Source organism: Somniosus microcephalus, chromosome 22 (genome assembly GCF_052327205.1).
Source record: "Somniosus microcephalus isolate GS21.2 chromosome 22, FLI_Smic_1.0, whole genome shotgun sequence".
Classification (NCBI taxonomy): domain Eukaryota; kingdom Metazoa; phylum Chordata; class Chondrichthyes; order Squaliformes; family Somniosidae; genus Somniosus; species Somniosus microcephalus.
The window spans coordinates 25,273,491-25,293,031 of record NC_141008.1 but is presented as its reverse complement, the minus strand read 5'-3'; the positions used below and the strand labels follow the sequence as shown (position 1 = coordinate 25,293,031).

The 19,541-nt window shown below is 46.2% G+C and overlaps 1 protein-coding gene across 1 annotated transcript in view; it reads left to right on the top strand.

The window, feature by feature from the left end:
- The window catches only part of tmem132e (transmembrane protein 132E), a 1,606,823-nt gene that overhangs the window by 1,163,828 nt on the left and 423,454 nt on the right, over positions 1-19,541 (top strand). Inside the window, exon 4 of the mRNA XM_085964335.1 lies at positions 13,821-14,016. Within this exon, the coding sequence (XP_085820461.1) occupies positions 13,821-14,016 (196 nt within the window). The remainder of the gene's footprint in view (positions 1-13,820; positions 14,017-19,541) is intronic.

The following is a 19,541-nucleotide window of genomic DNA, read 5'->3' as shown; positions in this document are numbered from 1 at the left end:
TTATTGGTTGTATTTTTCAGTAAACCTCAGTCTGTCACTTGTCCATTTTATACCACAAGTTCATTGGTTTTTACAAATATGAAAGTTTTTTCCCAATTATCTGGATAACACCATTCTATCACCCTATTGTGGGGGAGGAGTCAGGAACCTTCAAAGAAAGCTGCCATACACTTCTTCATAATTGCTGTGAAGTGGGTCATGTGCTAGTTTCTCAGTTCAATGTGGACCTGGGCTGCAGAGCAGGAAGTAGCGGGGAATGCTTCCCACTTTATGCAGAAAGTTAAAATGAAAGAGAGGGTACTTGATGAGCGTATATTCATGCAAGGAGCCTTTACTGTGTGTAGGTACACTGAGATAAATGGGCTTCGAGAGCAACCATTACTGTGTGTCATTAACACATAAGGAAATTGATAGTGTATACAGATAGAGCCCTCGTAATTACCGCTTCTTACTAGTTTCACTCTATTTTAAAGTCCCAGTTATTTTAAATAGCTCCTTGTATAATTCATCTTTAATCTGATAATTTTACCTCTTCATTGTTAATTATTTCCCAGTGCTACTTCTTAATGTATGGTCTACATACATAACAGGAAACTCTCATTTAAACGGCACCTAAATATCCGGAATTCTCTATTAACCGGCAAAATTCTCGCACCGAATATACCACCTCAATAACTGTCAATGTGTCCGAGTCTCCCGCAGTGGCCGAGTTAGTCAGTGGGGGGAGCCTACTGTCAACAAGGGCAGACTTCGACGACGAAGTCCAACACTGCCTTCAGTGTGCCAGTGAAGCTTTCGGTCGCCTGAGGAAGAGAGTGTTTGAAGACCAGGACCTCAAACCCGGCACTAAGCTCATGGTCTACAGGGCAGCAGTGATACCCGCCCTGCTGTATGCCTCAGAGACATGGACCATGTACAGCAGGCACCGCAAAGCACTGGAGAGGTACCACCAACGCTGCTTCCGCAAGATCCTACAAATCCATTGGCCGGATAGGCGCACCAACGTCAGTGTTCTTGCTCAGGCCAACATCCTCAGCCTTGAAGCTTTGACCATGCTCAGTCAGCTCCGATGGACGGGTCACATTGTCCGCCTGCCCGATACGAGACTCACAAAACAAGCGTGCTACTCGGAGCTCCGGCACGGCAAGAGAGCCCCAGGTGGGCAGAGGAAACTCTTCAAGGACACCCTCAAAGCCTCCTTGAAAAAGTGTAACATCCCCACCGACACCTGGGAATCCCTGGCCCAAGACCGCACAAAGTGGAGGAGAAGCATCCGGAAAGGCGCCGAACACCTCGAGTCTCTTCGCCGGGAGCAAGCGGAAGCCAAGCGCAAGCAGCGCACATCAACCCAAGCACCCCACCCACCCGCCCCTTCAACCACCGTCTGCCCCACCTGTGACAGAGACTGTAGGTCCTGCATTGGACTAATCAATCACCTGCGAACTCATTTTTAATGTGAAAGCAAGTCATCCTCGGTTCCGAGGGACTGCCTAAGAAGAGAGTTCTCCAAACTGCCACTACTCGGCTTCTTGGCGCTGTCGGGAGTCGGAACACCTCAAAACCCCTGTAACAAGTGTCTGACTCTCCCATGCTGCCGGTAGTCTCTTCTGATCCGCCATTTTACAGGGGTACTGTGTGTCTCCCATGCTGCTGGTAGTCATTGCATTGCATTATGGAAATCCCAAAAGTTGGTCCAAGCAAAAGGAAGAGAGTGGTGTTAACTTTAAAACAGAAAATCGACATATGCCAACAACTCGAAAGGGGAGAGAAGCATATCAACATTATGAATGAATTCAAAATTGGTTCGTCAACAATCTACGACATCAAATCGCAGAAGGATAAGCTGCTCAAGTTTTATTCAAGCTCGGAGACATCTAAGAGTGTAGAGAAATGGCGTACGCTTCGTAAGCCTAAGCTTGAAGAGCTGGATACCGTGCTTTATGAGTGGTTTTCGCTTAAGCGTTCGGAGGGTGTTCCGATTTCCGGACCCATGCTAATCGAGAAAGTGAAGGATTTCTACGTAAAGATGGAGCTCACTGACAAGTGTGCTTTCTCCAAGGGATGGCTAACATGCTTCAAGGTACGGCATGGGATACGACGATTCGATATTTCCAGGGAGAAGAAATCAGCTGATCACGACGCCGCAGAAGAATACTGCGATTATTTCAATTGGATTGTGCAGCAACATGATTTGTCGCCAGCACAGATATACAATTCCAATGACACTGGCTTATTTTGGAGTTTTTTGCTGGGGCTAGTGAGGCTAATGCTTCAGGTTACAAGAAAAATAAAGATCATGTAACCGTGCTAACATGTGCGAATGCTGCTGGATCACACCGGGTTAAACTTCTTGTCATTGGGAAGTATAAAAATCCCCGTGCATTAAAAAATGTGAGGCACTTACCTGTTGAGTACAAAGCTTAAAGAAATGCTTGGATGGATAAGGAAATCTTTTCGAATTGGTTCCATCATATTTTTGTTCCATCTGTGAGGGAACATTTCCATAGAATAGGGAAACCTGAAGATAGCAAATGCATTTTATTGCTTGATAATTGTAGAGCCCATCCGCATGAATCCGAGTTGGTTTCGGGAAATATTTTCACCATTTATTTGCCACCAAATGTAACTTCTCTCATACAACCCATGGACCAGGGCGTTATCCAAAATCTCAAGTGTCATTACAAGAAAGACTTCTTACGTAAACTGATAAGCCAAGATGACAATATTCACGCATTTCAGAAGGAATACAATCTTAAAGATGCCATCTTTAATGCTGCCTGTTCCTGGAACTTGGTGAAAGGTCACACTTTGAGACAAGCCTGGCGCAAATTGTGGCCTTCTGTAATGTTTGCTGAAGGTTCTTCTTCAGAGGAGGAATTTCATGGGTTCAATGTTCGTCCCAAGAGGAGTACCATAATGGAAATGGCTGGCATGGTGAAAAATGTAGGCCCAGCAAACCCTCCACATCACCTCAGTGAAAGTGATATTGAGCAGTGGGTTGATGCAGATAGAGAAGTTGCTGTTGTGCATATGCTAAGTGATGATGAAATAATGGAGAATGTTTTGAATCCAAAGAAAGAAAAGGAAAGTGAGCTGGAAAGTGAAGAGGATGAGATTTCTGAAGAGAAGATGATTTCTTGGGCTAAAGCTGCAGAAGGATTTGCTTTATTCCTCAAATTTGTTGAAAGGCACCCTTGCTACTCTGCCCAAGAAGTTATGCACTGCCATATTCTGCATTCCACCTTTCTACAAAAAAAGCAAGAGTCCACTAAGCAAGCAGACATCCGGGACATGTTTAGGAAAGCTTCCAAAAGAGTTGAATCAGTGGAAGTGCCTGAAGAATCTGTTGAAGTGCATGATCCTGATGACCCAGCTGACATGGATATTCCTGATGAACCAGCTGACTTGGAATAAGTGTACAGTCAACTACAGTACTTTATACAGCACTACTGTACAGTCGTTTATAAGTTTTGTTTTACTGTTAAGTAATTAAAGAGTTATGGATTACCCTCAACTGGCAGTACTGTACTTAATCAAGCATCTTCCACCATCCATTTAACACAACATTCTGTAGGTGAGTACCCAATTACTGTATACTGCACATTTCTTGATTTTTTTATTTTTTTTTGTTAAAAATAACCTCGGTAGATAACCCTCTGCGTTATCCGGAATTTTTGATCAACCGGCAACACGCCAGTTCCGTAGGTGCCGGATAAAAAAGAGTTTCCTGTATATGCGTTTTGTTGCCTTAGGACTAAAGCTACACTGAGACACATGAAGAACTAATAAAACAAACACAACCTTCAAATGAAACATGGAGTTAGGTGGGACGGGGGGTGTGCACGATAACAAAATTGTAGATTCGTTCTTTATAGTGGTATGAATTTAACAAATAAAACCATATAACTAAGTTTGTAATTTTTAGATTTTAGCTGGCATCATTGGCTTTATGTAATATATTTAAGAAGACTTGTCAGTATTGAATTCTATGGTCGTGATTTTGCTGACCTCGGCGGGTCTGTCTCTTACTGTCAGATTGTTCATTAATTCTGACTTGTTGCACATCACTAAATCCAGTATGACCTGTTCCCTTGCTGGTTCTAAAACATAGAGCTGGATTTTACCTACCTCAGCGAGTCTGTGGCGGGTCCCTGCCTCGCTGCCGGCTCCAGCCAGCTGTCCAAAATGATTTTCCCCTGATTGGACTTGGTAAGCCCATCCAGCGCGTTTGCCAACCAATTGAAGGAAGCGGGTCTGATGACGTCATTTGATGACACGTCATCAGCCGGTTTCCTTAAAGGGACCATGGCCAAATTAATTTTAACATTTGTGCTGTCAGTGTTCCACAGCAGTGAGGTGCTGCAAACATATGACCATGACTGCACAAAGGCACAGGGCTGCACCAAGGCTCTCCCATTACTCCTTCCATATCCTTATAGATGGTGTCACAGCACACAGGGAGGTCCTCTTCCCTTCCCATGGGCGGAAGTGACCTCCCCACGAGATCAACACAGCCTGGTTGCACATTGCAGAGGAGGGCACAAGCAGGGATGTGGTCAGGAGGACCTGAGTGCAGTGCCGCAAATGTTTCAATGATCTCAGTAGATCACGAAACGTTAGAACAAAGCCACACTCAACCTCATCCTGCTATGCCTCTCATCACATCTCCATCACTATGCCTTCCCTACCCTACTCCTGCACATCCTTACTCACAGCAACTTAACTTGCACCTCCACCCATCCCTCTCTATCTTTATTATCACATCCCCATCTCACTCGCCACCCCTGACATTCACCCTCATCCTAGTGCAATCATACCAACTAACAACACACAAGGGTAGGCACTTAGGTGTTTTATGCAATGTTCATGTAAAGTTTCTGTTAATGTGCTGTCAAACATTGAAACCTTTATTTTCAACACTTTGCACTATTGGACAGATTTGTGTGCACCTTTGGAAGTGGCTTAGTGAGTTGCAGTGAATGCGGAGACATAACGGTACTCCCCGCAATGCTGATGAATGTGAAAGGAATGGCTTAGGCATTGTAGGGATGCTTTATGGTGTTGGTGTGGAGTGGTGCCAATCTGGCGCATCACGTGGCAGCCAGGGTGTACAGTGTCAAGTAAAGTAAATCTGGCCATGGTGAGGCTGTCCCTGACCTCCCAGGCAGCAATGTGGTCGGCTGCTGATGCCCTCTTCTGTACAGCATCAGTTGATTGTAAAGAAGATTGGTGGTGTTGGTGCTGCTGGTGTGCCTGGTGCTGTTGGTGTTGGGGCTGATCATGGAGGGATTCTGAGGACCAAGGTGAGAGTGTATAAAGGGCACCCATGTTGATGGAACAGATGGCAGGTGAAGTTGAGATGACAAAAGCGATCTGTCAATGGTGAGAGAGGTAACGATGTCAGACTGGATGGAGACTTGTGTAAAGACTTGCAGCATGGTGAATCTGTTGTGGAAATCCAGTGAGGAACAGCTTGTGGCTGAGGGAAGATATCTCTGTAAGATGGGAGCTTTTACTTTACATTTGAAGCTGTCAACTCAACAGCTGATTCAGTGGCCACTGAACTCCCGCCTCAGCTTGACAAACGTGGTCCATGACTAGCATGGACCCCATGGGCAAGCTGTCAAATGCAAAAGATAAGCTTAAAATCATTCTTAAGTGACTCTACACAAGCCACTCATTATCTGAATTGGGACCCCACCGCTGCATGTCGGGCCTGCTCACCTTTGACAGACCCAGCATTGGGAAAGGCACGTGGCAGCAGGTTCACAGCAGGGTCACCTGCCAACGATCGCGCCCACTGACCCCACCCACCCCCCCTGCAAAATTCCGGCCTATGTTTTATTAGTTTGTTGACATGAGAGCCAATCTACTGTACCTCAAGGCACAGTCTTGTCCATTCTATTTGACAACATAAAATGCAGCCCAAGAAATATTAATGAGATAATTGCCATTGATTTCTGTCACAGTGATCATGTTTGGCATGCCAACCTAAGTGTAATAAAGTGAAGTGTGCCAAATTAACTGTACCTCTGCCTCTTCCTTTTGTGCACTTCAAAAGAGATGGCAGCTATGAAATGACTTATTTTCTTTGCACTGAGGCAAAATATAATGCAAACCCATATTTGTCACATTGTAAATGGAACACAGTTTACCGTTCCTGTATTTTCCCCCTCCCTCCATTCTATATTTTGCAAGATGATTTTTTCTTTGCTCTCCCTTCCTCATTTGAGGAAAGTTCTACTTACTGAGGCTTAATTATTTAGAGAGTTGTTGGAAAGAACCTAAATCTCACCACACTTTAGGAAGGATGTCAAGGCATTAGAGAGGGTGCAGAAGAGATTTACTCGAATGGTATCAGGTATGAGAGACTTCAATTATGTGGAGAGACTGGAGATACTGAGGTTGTTCTCCTTAGAGCAGAGAAGGGTAAGAGGAGATTTAATAGAGATGTTCAAAATCATTAATGGTAAATAAGGAGGAGCCAGAGGACACATTTAAGGTGATTGGCAGAAGAACCAGAGGCGACATGAGGAAACATTTTTTTACACTGCAAGTTGTTGTGATCTAGAATGCACTACCTAGTGAAAGCAGATTCAATAGTAACTTTCAAAAGGGAATTGGGAAAAACATTTACAGGGCAATGAGGAGTGGGACTAATTGGATAGCTCTACCAAAGAGCCGGCACAGGCACGATTGGCCAAATGGCCTCCTTCTGTGCAGTATCATTCTATGATTCTGTGATTAATGCACCAGTGCATTGTGCCAATTGGGCGCCTGCTTTCCTGCATTGTAATCATTGCATGTGTTCACAACTCAACTCAAATTGGGCAACATAACAAAATATGATAGAAATCCAGCTAAATAATTTATCAGAATAAAACTGAATTCATGCATGGTATTCATGGATAAATAAAGAGGTGGCCATGGATAAATGAAGAGGTGAGGACTAAATTATATCTTAGAAAAAAGCATACGCAAAGTACATAAATAATAAAGGAGAGAATAACAAAAGGGAATATGAAGATCTTAGGAAAAAGTTGAAGACAATTGGGAAGGCAAAGGAGAATTATGAAATGAAAATATCAAATAATATAAAAAGAAATAGTAAAGTATTCTGTAGGCACATAAGTAACAAAATGAAAATTAAGATAGGAATAGGGCCACCAAGTGATGACTGAGATACACTCAGGAAACGATACTAAAATGGCAGGGATACTGACTAGATACTTTGCCTCAGTTTTCACTAAAGAGACTAACAAAGAGGAAATGATAACACTAGAAGAACTGAAGAGGAATATCACTACAGTTATAATCGAAAGAAAGGCGATACTAAACAAACTAGCTAAACGTAAGGAGGACCAGAGCCTGGGTCCAGATGGATTGCACCTGTGGATATTCAAAGAAACGAGGGAGGAGATAACAGAGGCACTAGTAGCCATATATAAAAATCCAATATAAGAAGGAATAGTGCCAGAGGATTGGCCGACAGCAAATGTAATTGCTATTTTCAAAAAGGGAGATAGAAGTAAGCCAGAGAACTACTAACCAGTTAGCTTAATGTCAGCGGTAGGAAAGATACTAGAATATTTGCTAAAAGATCAGATAACAAAACATCTAGAGACAGAATATAATAAAAGTAGTCAACATAAATTTCTAAAAGGAAGGTCATGTTTAACAAACCTTACTGAATTTTTTGAAGAAGTAAGAGAAATAGTAGACAAAGGCAATGCAATTGAAGTGCTATACACAGACTTTCAGAAGGTCTTCAACAAGGTGCCACGTAAGAGTCTCAAGACAAAGGCCAGGGCATGTGGTGTCAAGGGTTGGATAGCCAAATGGATTGCAAGATGAATATAAAACAGAAAATAGTGGGTAGGAGTTACAGTGGTTTCTCGGACTGCCAAAAGTGATAAGTGGTACCCTGCAGGGATCCGTGCTGGGACCACTGTTGTTCACCGTATACTTAAATGATTTTGACTCAGGAATTGGAGGTATAGGGCTGGATTTTCATTCAGGAGTCAGGTTGGAGGCGGGACTACAACTTTCGGGGTTGTAGTCCCGCCTCCATCGAGATGCGGCCAATCCACGCGATTTTAACTTGATCGACCTTGTTGAGCCCGCCGAGCGGGCTCAGCAGGCCAATTAAGGGCCACCCGGCAACAGGTGACGTCACAGACTGAAATTTTATATGTCAAGAGCTTTTGACAGATGAAATATCAGTGTTTCACAGCTGTTTGAAGCTGTCAAACACTGACAGTCTTACTTCTAACATGAGTCCTTCTCCACAGACTCAGTTAGAAATCTCTCCTGCACAGAAAGCTGCAGGCTGTCACTTTTGACATCGCAGCCATTCTGCTTTCTGTGTCGGTGAACCTAAAGGAAGGAAGGCTGAAAAGGTAAGAAAATGTATGTAAAACTTATTTAATCACTTTAGACACACCAAACACACTTACCTTTGCACTCAATGCACACATCACTCACCTGAACACCGACATCTCGACCCCTCCAAGCCCTTCAACCCGACGGCCCAACTCCTCCAACTTGGCGTGGTTTGGAGCCGTCAGGAATCCCACAGTTCAAGCTTAAAAATAGGGATTAGGCTAAAAGCTGCCTGTTAACTACCTGTTAACAGGCAGTTAATTGGCACTAATCCCTTCCCGCCTCGGGTAGGCGGGTCCCAGTGCGGGGTGGGTACTCGCCTCCTTTGAAATTGTCATGGAGGCGGGATGGGGTCGGAACCCCCGATTTCGGGAATTTAACTCCCCCGCACGCCTCCAAACCCGACTCTACGGCACACTGAAAATCGAGCCCATAGTGTCAAAATTATCCCCAAATGGGGGATATAGCTAATCACGTGAAAGACTGCACCATAATACAGGAAGATATAAACAGGCTTGCAGAGTGGGTAGATGAATGGCCATTGAAATTCAATATAGTGAAGTGTGAAGTGGTTCATTTTACTGGAGGAAAAGGGAGGCTACTTATTCCTTGGAAGGTAAGAAACTAAATAGGGTAGAGGGGCAAAGAGATCTAGGAATAGAGATACATAAATCATTAAAAGTAGCAATATAGGTTGATAAGTTGATTAGTGCAAACAAAGACTGGGGGTTAATTTCTAGAGGAATAGAATACAAAAGCATGGAGGTAATGCTATTTCTTTAGAACCTTGATTACACCATACTTGCAGTACTGTGCGCAGTTCAGGTATCCATACTACAGGAAGGATATTGAAGCACTGGAAAAAGTGCAGAAAAGATTTACAAGGATGTTACCAGAATTAAGAGAATGCAACTATCGGGAAAGATTGAGCAGGCTGGAGCTCATTTCTCTGGAAAAGAGAAGACTTGATAGAGGTTATTAAAGTTATAAGGGGATCGATAGGGTGAATGTGAACTAAACAAATATGATAGCTGCCAACATATTAAATGAAAAATTCAGAAGGAATTTCTTTACTCAGAGTGGTGAGAATGTAGAACTCGCTGCCACATGGTGTGGTTAAAGCAGACAGCATTGTTGGATTTAAGGGGAGGCTTGATGCATACATGAAGGAGAAGTAAATAGAGAGAAATGGGGTAGGGAAGAAAGAGGTAATTATAGTGGCAGGAAGCTCATGTGGAGTATAAACACCTGCATAGACCAGTTGGGACAATTGGCCTGTTTCTATGCTGTAGATTCTATGTACAGGTAATTCTATGTAAGAATTGAATTTATTTTTGACTTTGTTGTTGGTATGAACTTTGCAATTATATAAAAATACTAGCTGGAGGGCCCGGCGGTGCCGAGGGTTTTTTGAGGGCATGTTGTTGTTGGAAGAGAGAGAGAGACTGGGGGGAGAAGAGAGAGACTGGGGGAAGAGAGAGAAAGAGAGAGAGACTGGGGGGAAGAGAGAGAAAGAGAGAGAGACTGGGGGGAAGAGAGAGAGAGAGAGAGAGAGACGGGGAGTGAGAGAGAGAGACTGGGGGAAAAGAGAGAGACGGGGGGAGAAGAGAGAGATGGGGGGAAGAGAGAGACGGGGGGAAGAGAGAGAGAGAGAGAGACTGGGGGGAGAAGAGAGAGATGGGGGGGGGGAAAAGAGAGAGAGAGACTGCTGGATTTAGTTCGGGATTAGCCTGGAGAGAGAGGGGGGGAAGGAGCGCCTCAGGCCTGGCCCGATGGACCCCTGCAAAGGAAGGAAGGAAGGAAGAAGGCAAGCTCTCCCTCCCTCTCCCACCCCATCACTCTTTCCCTCCCTCACTCTCTCTTACCCCCTGTCTCTCCCTGCTTTACTCTCTCTCCCTCCCTCTCCTCACCCTCCCTGCCCCTCTCCTCACCCTCCCTGCCGCTCTCCTCTCCCTCCCTCTCCCTCCCTCCCCCTCTCCTCTCCCTCCCCTTCTCCTCTCCCTCCCCCTCTCCTCTCCCTACCCCCTCTCCTCTCCCTCCCCCTCTCCTCACCCTCCCCCCCCCTCTCCCCCCCTCTATCTCCTCCCCTCCCTCCCCCTCTCTCTCCCTCCCCGCTCTCTCTCCCTCCCCCCTGCTTTACTTTCTCTCCCTCTCTCCCTCCCCTCCTCTCCCCTCCCCCTCTCCTCCCCCTCTCCTCTCCCTCCCCTCTCCTCTCCCTCCCTCCCCCTCTACTCTCCCTCCCTCCCCCTCCCTCCCCCCTCTCCTCTCCCTCCCTCCCCCTCCTCCTCTCCCCTCCCTCCCCCTCCCCCTCTCCTCTCCCTCCCTCTCCCTCCCTCCCCCTCTCCTCTCCCTCCCTCCCCCTCATCCTCTCCCTCCCTCCCCCTCTCTTCTCCCTCCCCCCTCTCTCTCCCTCCCCGCTGTCTCTCCCTCCCCACTCTCTCTCCCTCCCCGCTTTACTCTCTCTCCCTCCCCCTCTCCCTCTCCCTCCCTCCCCCTCTCCTCTCCCTCCCTCCCCCTCTCCTCTCCCTCCCTCCCCCTCTCCTCTCCCTCCCTACCCCTCTCCTCTCCCTCCCTCCACCTCTCCTCTCCCTCCCTCCCCCTCTACTCTCCCTCCCTCCCCCTCTCCTCTCCCTCCCTCCCCCTCTCCTCTCCCTCCCCCTCTCCTCTCCCTCCCCTCCCCCTCTCCTCTCTCTCCCTCCCCGCTCTCTCTCCCTCCCCGCTCTCTCTCCCTCCCCGCTCTCTCTCCCTCCCCACTTTACTCTCTCTCCCTCTCTCCCTCCCCCTCTCCTCTCCCTCCTCCCCCCTCTCCTCTCCCTCCCTCCCCCTCTCCTCTCCCTCCCTCCCCCTCTACTCTCCCTCCCTCCCCCTCTCCTCTCCCTCCCTCCCCCTCTCCTCTCCCTCCCTCTCCTCTCCCTCCCTCCCCCTCTCCTCTCTCTCCCTCCCCGCTCTCTCTCCCTCCCCGCTCTCTCTCCCTCCCCGCTCTCTCTCCCTCCCCGCTCTCTCTCCCTCCCCGCTCTCTCTCCCTCCCCGCTTTACTCTCTCTCCCTCTCTCCCTCCCCCTCTCCTCTCCCTCCCTCCTCCTCTCCTCTCCCTCCCTCCCCTCTCCTCTCCCTCCCTCCCCTCTCCTCTCCCTCCCTCCCTCCCCCTCTCCTCTCCCTCCCTCCCCCTCTCCTCTCCCTCCCTCCCCCTCTCCTCTCCCTCCCTCCCCCCTCCTCTCCCTCCCTCCCCCCTCCTCTCCCTCCCTCCCCCTCTCCTCTCCCTCCCTCCCCCTCTACTCTCCCTCCCGCCCCCTCTCCTCTCCCTCCCTCCCCCTCTCCTCTCCCTCCCTCTCCTCTCCCTCCCTCCCCCTCTCCTCTCCCTCCCTCCCCCTCTCCTCTCCCTCCCTCCCCCCTCTCCTCTCCCTCCCTCCCCCCTCCCCCTTTCCTCTCCCTCCCTCCCCCTCTCTTCTCCCTCCCCCTCTCTCTCCCTCCCCGCTCTCTCTCCCTCCCTCCCTCCCCCTCTCCTCTCCCTCCCTCCCCCTCTCCTCTCCCTCCCTCCCCCTCTCCTCTCCCTCCCTCCCCCTCTCCTCTCCCTCCCTACCCCCTCTCCTCTCCCTCCCTCCCCCTCTCCTCTCCCTCCCCCTCTCCTCTCCCTCTCTCCCCCTCTCCTCTCCCTCCCTCACTCCCCCTCTCCCTCCCCCTCCCTCCCTCCCCCTCTCCTCTCCCTCCCTCCCTCCCCCGCTCCTCTCCCTCCCCCTCTCCTCCCCCTCCCTCCCCCTTTCCTCTCCCTGATTTCCTCTCTCTCTCTCCCTCCCCCCCCCCCCCCTCTCTCTCTCCCTTTCCTCAGAGCCCGGATGCGGTGACCCGAAGCCCCCATGCGCGGATCAGCGCCTCAGGGCCGGCCGGTGCGCGGCCTAGCGCTTGAGGCCTGGCCGGACTCACCTTAGCTCAGGTCGCGCTCCGTGCCGCTGCCGACGTTCACGCGCGCGCTGTCTCCCGCCCCGCCAGCCTTTACCAAGATGGCGGCGATCGCGGGGCGGGCAGTGCCTAGCTCGGGCATGGCTGGCGAGGAGAGCCTGAGGCCTGCAGGCAACTCATCCACCGCCGAGGGGGGGAAAGCCCGAGTCCCCTTTGCAAAAGGATTTTTTTTTCTTTTAAAACCAACTTTTTTTTTTGCTGGAAATCTATATTTCAAAATAAACACACAGAAAGTGGGAAAAATAAATCAAGAGTTAGGAATCAAGATGGCGGCCACTCACCTCAGCTCAGAAGGATTGGGCCCGCCCACACACGCAATGAAACGCCCCCTGTGATGCACCGATTGGTCAACCATCAGGTTAATCCCCTGTACGATTGGTCAACCATCCCGTCACTCAACGCTAATGAGCGGAATGTTGCCATTTTTTGAACGTTTTTTGTATAGTGTCTGAACAATTTTTGTCTGACCAAAAAGTAAATATGCCTATTAGACTCCCCTAATGATAAGCTTTCTTTTGATATAACATGCGTGCAGGTACGCTCTATAACTTTTGAGTGTATAGCGGACAGACAGACAGACAAACCAACCAACCGCTTTATATATATATATAAGATATATTTTATTTTGAAACAACTTAATTTTATGTTTAATTTCATGTAACTTTAATTGGATGATGAATTCTTAGATTTTCAAACATTTCATTTTAAGGATTTTTTCAATAGTTTTCAAAACACGTTAAGCATGAAATATATATATATATGAATTAAATCACATTCATTCCCTTTTCTTGTCAAAGCGTATTGTGTACACTGAAGCATCTGCTATAGCCTTTTCTTAATGCTGAATTGCCTAACCATCCAATTGGCCGATCTCATTTAAGGGATGTCAGGATCCAAGGTATCACTGCGGTATTTCTGAACTCCGACAATAATGTTGGTATGAGATTTGAGTGTGCAGTTTGGCAGAGTTTATGCTGCCAACTTATGTTGAAGCAATGTAAATGCTGGATTTGTTCTGACACCAGCTTGACAGTAAATTGGGTATGTGTTGAGCAGGGGAAAAATGATAATATGCATTCTATTGTAGTGTAGACTTTAGTAGTTGTAGCACTAATTATTATGAATGAATATTATTATTGACAATTTAGACAGAGGGTTTAAGACTGGGTAAATCAGGAAGTAGTGGTTAGTTGATGCTAAGCTTGGATTTTAAAACTATATATATTATTACGAGGAAAGGAGGACTAGAGGAATTTCGATTCCATAGTTTTGAGGTCCAGGGAAAGAATTGATTAGAGTACAAAACTTTGCAGTGAGCCTTGAGAGTACAGCAAGATTTCTGGGCACTGTTTCTGCTAGGCTCAGAAGAAAGTCAAGTATATGTAAATAAATTGAAGAGTTCATACTCTTAAAACTGTTTTAAGCTGTTTAAATTCAAAATCTTAAAATATAGTTGATTGTGTTCCCCTTCTAATTTCTTAGCAGTGAAAGTGTTCAGCCCAACGAAATCATTCAATTGAACTTTGAGATGGAAAATTTTACCAGCCAGTCAGTGACAAGACGTATTATGTGGCATGTTGACTACCGTGGAAAAAATCCTCCTCCAGATTCGGACAAGGTGGTGACAGAATTGACGGTGATCCAAAAGGACATCCGTGCTATTGTACCACTCTCCATGGTGAGTTTTTGCACGGTTTTGAAGTTAAGCTTTATTGGTGAATGGTATAGTGACATAGTGTTCCTTGTACTGTTGAAATTTGTTCTGCCTTTTCAGGGGAAAGGGCCAAATAGCATATCTATCGTGTGATACACAGAGATTGGAAGACATAGAACTTTTGCTAGACCTATGAGCATGCCGAGTGTTTTTACAAATCTCCTATTCTTCTCTTTCCCACCCCACTGTCCAGACTGTTATCACTCATGCGTTGGAGACATTAAAATACATTGGCCCAGAAATTCGGGTCGAGGGCTTCCCGTGGGTGTAAGCCCCCGACCTGCACTTACCTTGCGCGCCAGCCATTGTGCTGTGGGCCCCCGTGGAATTGCAATCCTGGGCCTCCTCCAACTGCCGGCGCGCAGTGCTTGCGTATCCCAGGGGCGCAGTTAGTTCGATGCGTCCCCTGGGATCACGTGGGCCATGGGGAGCCAATCAGAGCAGGGAATGCTTCATTCATAAGTTTGACAGGAAGGGCTGTCAAATTTACAAATACTATCAGCCCCAAAACATCACTAAATCTTCAAATAAATTTTTTTAAATATCACATTTTTTAAATACACTATAAATTACATGAAATAACTTTTAAACAATAATTTACATTTTTGAAAAAAATAATTTTATTTTCTAACGGGGCTAAAAATAAACTTACCTTTCTTTAAAGTATTTAAAAATAATAAACCTGTGGGAAAAAATGTTTTAATTTTAATTAATTCACCACTTACCTTGTAAAAAGCAGGCCTTGCGACTGCTTTTTACATGTGTAACTCCTGGAGACTTGCCCTCCCGGGAAAACCTGCAAAAAAAACATAAGTTCGATGCGCACGCGCAGCCTCTCCTGCGCGCGCGTTCGACATCTGAACCCCTTCTTTCAGGAGAACGGAAGTGCCGGTTTCCCACGCATGCGCAGTGCATGCAGGAAACTGGCACTTCCATTGGGCTTACGGGTGAGTACACCGTGCGTACTCACCCGTGGAGACCCGAATTTCTGGGCCATTATCCAATTCCAAGGCATCCAATAATTTAAAAGAAACAATATCAGTAAGTTATTGCTTCTGAAAATTGTACATATTTATTTTTTTAACTTCCAAACATTCCATTATGTTATAAGTGGCACTGTCAATACTAATGTTTCTTTTGTGTTTTTGTGCTTTACAACATGCATAAGGTTTCATTCATGTGATGGTGTCACCACATCATCATAACCATAAATCTGTTCAAATAAATTTATCAGATAGCACAGTTAGACACCACACAAAACCTTCAAGGCTTTGGGCCTTGGAGCAGTAAACCAAGACTCTCACCACTTCCAGATTTAGCAGAAATCTTATACATGAGGTTACAATCTTCTGCAACCACCACCTCTGGATCCCAATCTCACTTCCCCATGGACTATACTGTTAATTTCCCATGTTCTCTTACTTTCTATCACTGTAGAGTGAGAGAAAGCAAGAGAATGCAATAGCGGTGCAGCTCTCCCAACACCATTAGTGCAAATGAAAGCCACCTATTAAAATTATGTACAGCCAGAAAATTAGATGATCACCCCAAAAGCCCCCTGACTGGTAGACAATGCCCCTGGAAACATTGCAATTCTTTGACAAGTTGACTTTCAGCATAGTTAGTGGCTAAAGCTCTTTTTCAAGTTATGCACAGTTGGAATCATAAGGTAAGACAGGCTACCATCTGAGTCACAACTCAGTGAGCAGAGGTTGCTGTTTATTTCTTAAATGCTGCCATTCTGATGATGCAAATGTAAATTAACACTAATTCACTGGCCGAAGACCAGAATATATTAGCAACAGCTTTGATGACAGTAAAAGCGTGACTGGCCTATGTTGTCCTGCTGAAATCCTAGATGTGGCATCTGGGAAATGGAACTGGGCAGGTTTAAATAATGAGTGCTGTAATGTTTGATTGATATAACTGTAGTATTGTTAAGTTATCTTGGGAGTCGGGGAGAGATTTCACAATGTAATGTTGGAAGTTTTGCTTGTGGTTGTCCACCTCTCTCAAGAGATTAAATAAGTTGGTAGAATTCACGAGGTGAAAAGTTATACATGGTCTGTGAACGTTATGGGTCTAGAAGTCTGGATGCATCCATTTTTGGGTGCGTAGAGAGTGCAGAGTATGATCCCTGTGCCTAAATGGTGAGGTTCGAGGAGCCCCTGATATTGAGCCTTACACCTCATTAACATCAAGCCGGTGTGGTGAAGAGTGAGCCAAGATCAGGCTTTTTTGATAAGTGAAGGCCATGGGTCGGGGGGAGGGTAATGGAGGCTGGGGAAGGATGCTTTGCGTTAAATGTCCTTGTTGATTAAAGTGCAACCTGGGCAGTGGCTAAGCAACTAATTTTCTTACCTTTCATTTTGGTACAAAAAGTGACATCAGGGTGGCTGATCCCTGTCCATTTACACAAACCTTGTTTCCAGCAATCCTGTTAGAAGTCACCTGTCCTTGACGCTGTTGTTGTAAATGGGAAGAGACCCTCTCAGTTCAGAGCAATTTTTGACCAGTACTTTGGCTGCTCTATGGACAACCTGTGTGTCAGCTGTGGCTCAGTTGTTAGCACCCTCACCTCTGAGTCAGAAGGTTGTGGGTTCAAGTCCCACTCCAGAGACTTGAGCACAAAAACCTAGGCTGACACTGCAGTGCAGTGCTGAGGGAGTGCTGCACTGTCAGAGGTGACGTCTTTCGGATGAGACTGTCTGCTCTCTCAGGTGAACGTAAAAGATCCCATAGCACTATTTTGAAGAAGAGCAGAGGAGTTATCTCCGGTGTCCTGGCCAATATTTATTGCTGTTTGTGGGAGCTTGCTGCATGTGTTTGCTACATTTTAAAGTATGTAATTGGCTGTAAAGTGCTTTGGGTTGTGAATGGTGCTATAGAAATGAAATGAAATGAAATGAAAGTCATTCTGTACTGTGAGACCTGAGCCTAAAGTGGGGATTGTCCTTTACAGTATCCAGAGCAAGGCAGCTCACACTGTTAGAAACATAGAAAAATAGGACCAGGAGTAAGCCATTCAGCTCTTTGAGCCTGCTCCACCATTCAATATGATTATGGCTGATCCACTATCTCAATACCATATTCCTGCTCTCTCCCCATACCCCTTGATGCCTTTTGTGTCTAGAAATCTATCTACTTCTTAAATATATTCAGTGACTTGGCCTCCACAACCTTCTGTGGTAGAGAATTCCACAGGTTCACCACCCTCTGAGTGAAGAAATTTCTCTTCATCTCAGTCCTAAATGTCCTACCCCGTATCCTGAGACTGTGACCCCCTCGTTCTAGAGCCCCCAGCCAGGGGAAACATCCTCCCTGCATCCAGTCTGCCTATCCCTGTCAGAATTTTTTACGTTTCAAAGAGATCCCCTCTCATTCTTCTAAACTCTAGTGAATACAGGCCTAGTTGACCCAATCTCTCCTCATACGACAGTCCTGCCATCCCAGGAATCAGTCTGGTGAACCTTCGCTGCACTCCCTCTATGGCAAGTATATCCTTTCTTAGGTAAGGAGACCAAAACTGCACACGGTACTCCAGGTGTGGTCTCACCAAGGCCCTTTATAACTGTAGTAAGACATCCTTGCTCCTGTACTCAAATCCTCTTGCAGTGAAGGCCAACATACCATTTGCCTTCCTAACTGCTTGCTGCACCTGCATGTTTGCTTTCAGTGACTGGTATACAAGGACACCCAGGTCCCTCTGTACATCAACATTTCCCAATCTAGTACCATTTAAATAATACTCTACCTTTCTGTTTTTCCTACCGAAGTGGATAACTTCACATTTATCCACGTTATACTGCATCTGCCATGTATTTGCCCACTCACTCAACTTGTCTAAATCGCTTAGAAGCCTCTTTGCATCCTACTCACAACCCACCTAGTTTCGTGTCGTCAGCAAACTTGGAAATAGTACATTTGGTTCCCTCATTCAAATCATTAATATATTGTGAATAGCTGGGGCCCACGCACTGATCCCTGCGGTATCCCACTAGTCACCGCCTGCCACCCCGAAAAAGACCCATTTATTCCTACTCTCTGTTTCCTGTCTTAACCAATTTTCAATCCATGTCAGTATATTACCTCTAATCCCATGTGCTTTAATTTTGCACACTAACCTCTTAGGTGGGACTTTATCAAAGGCCTTCTGAAAATCCAAATACATCACATCCACTGGTTCTCCCTTATCTATTCTATCAGTTACATCCTCAAAAAACTCAGTAGGTTTGTCAAACACGATTTCCCTTTCATAAATCCATGTTGACTTTGTCTAATCCCGTTGATATTTTCTAAGTGTCATATCACACCCTTTATAATAGACTCTAGCATTTTCCCTAAACACTAGGCACTTTGTTTGATCCTTTTAAATTTACACAGAAAGTAAATGGGATAGGACAAAGATTTAGGGGTGCTGTTTGATGCGATTATGATTTTTAAAAAGGGAACAGTCTGCTGCCTGTTTTTAAAGATTAACACAGTGCAGGAATTTGACATATCCAGGGGCTGAGATGATCTAAACCATGAAGCTGAAGTGATTGATCAATGTCAGTTCTCTGCATGAACACCACTCCTCTACACTCCTCCAATGTCATAAACAACAACATAAAAACAGCTTGAGTGATACAGTCAATTTAATGCTAATTAGTGTTTTGTTATTGGCAGTTTTGCCCTCTGCAATCCTATCCACTTGATTGAGATTGCTCAAACTCATTTTACACATAGATCTTACAAACAACAGAGGAAGAGGCTACTTTCATCCCATCAGTCTGAGTAATCTCATAGATAATAACATTGTACTGTATTCTAACCTACCATACTACACACTTCCCCATAGAGATTTCTAGATCTATTGAGCAATTAACTCCATTTATATCAAAACCTTAATCTACAGAAAGTAGGATAGCTATAATGGGAGCCGACTTCTTCTTTCGTATGGTAGTAGCAAAAAACAAATTAAATTTCAATATCTAAGTTAGATATCCAGGCTTCCGGTGTAACAGCATGGATATCTTGTAGGCTGCCTGCGAATTTCCTCTGAGGGCAGTGTTCGATGATGTGCTCCAGGGTCTGATTAGGAGCTCTGCAGTCACATGATGGGGATGCTTTAATCTTTTATCTTCTTCTTAGGCAGTCCCTCGGAACCGAGGATGACTTGCTTCCACCTTAAAAATGAGTTTGCAGGTGACTGATTAGTCCAATACGGGACCTACAGTCTCTGTCACAGGTGGAGCAGACGGTGGTTGAAGGGGCGGGTGGGTGGGGTGCTTGGGTTGACGTGCGCTGCCTGCGCTTGGCTTCCACTTACTCCCGGTGAAGAGACTCGAGGTGTTCGGTGCCTTCCCGGATGCTTCTCCTCCACTTTGTGCGGTCTTGGGCCAGGGATTCCCAGGTGTCAGTGGGGATGTTGCACTTTTTCAAGGAGGCTTGAGTCCACCTGGGGCTCTCTTGCCGTGCCGGAGCTCCGAGTAGAGCGCCTGTTTTGG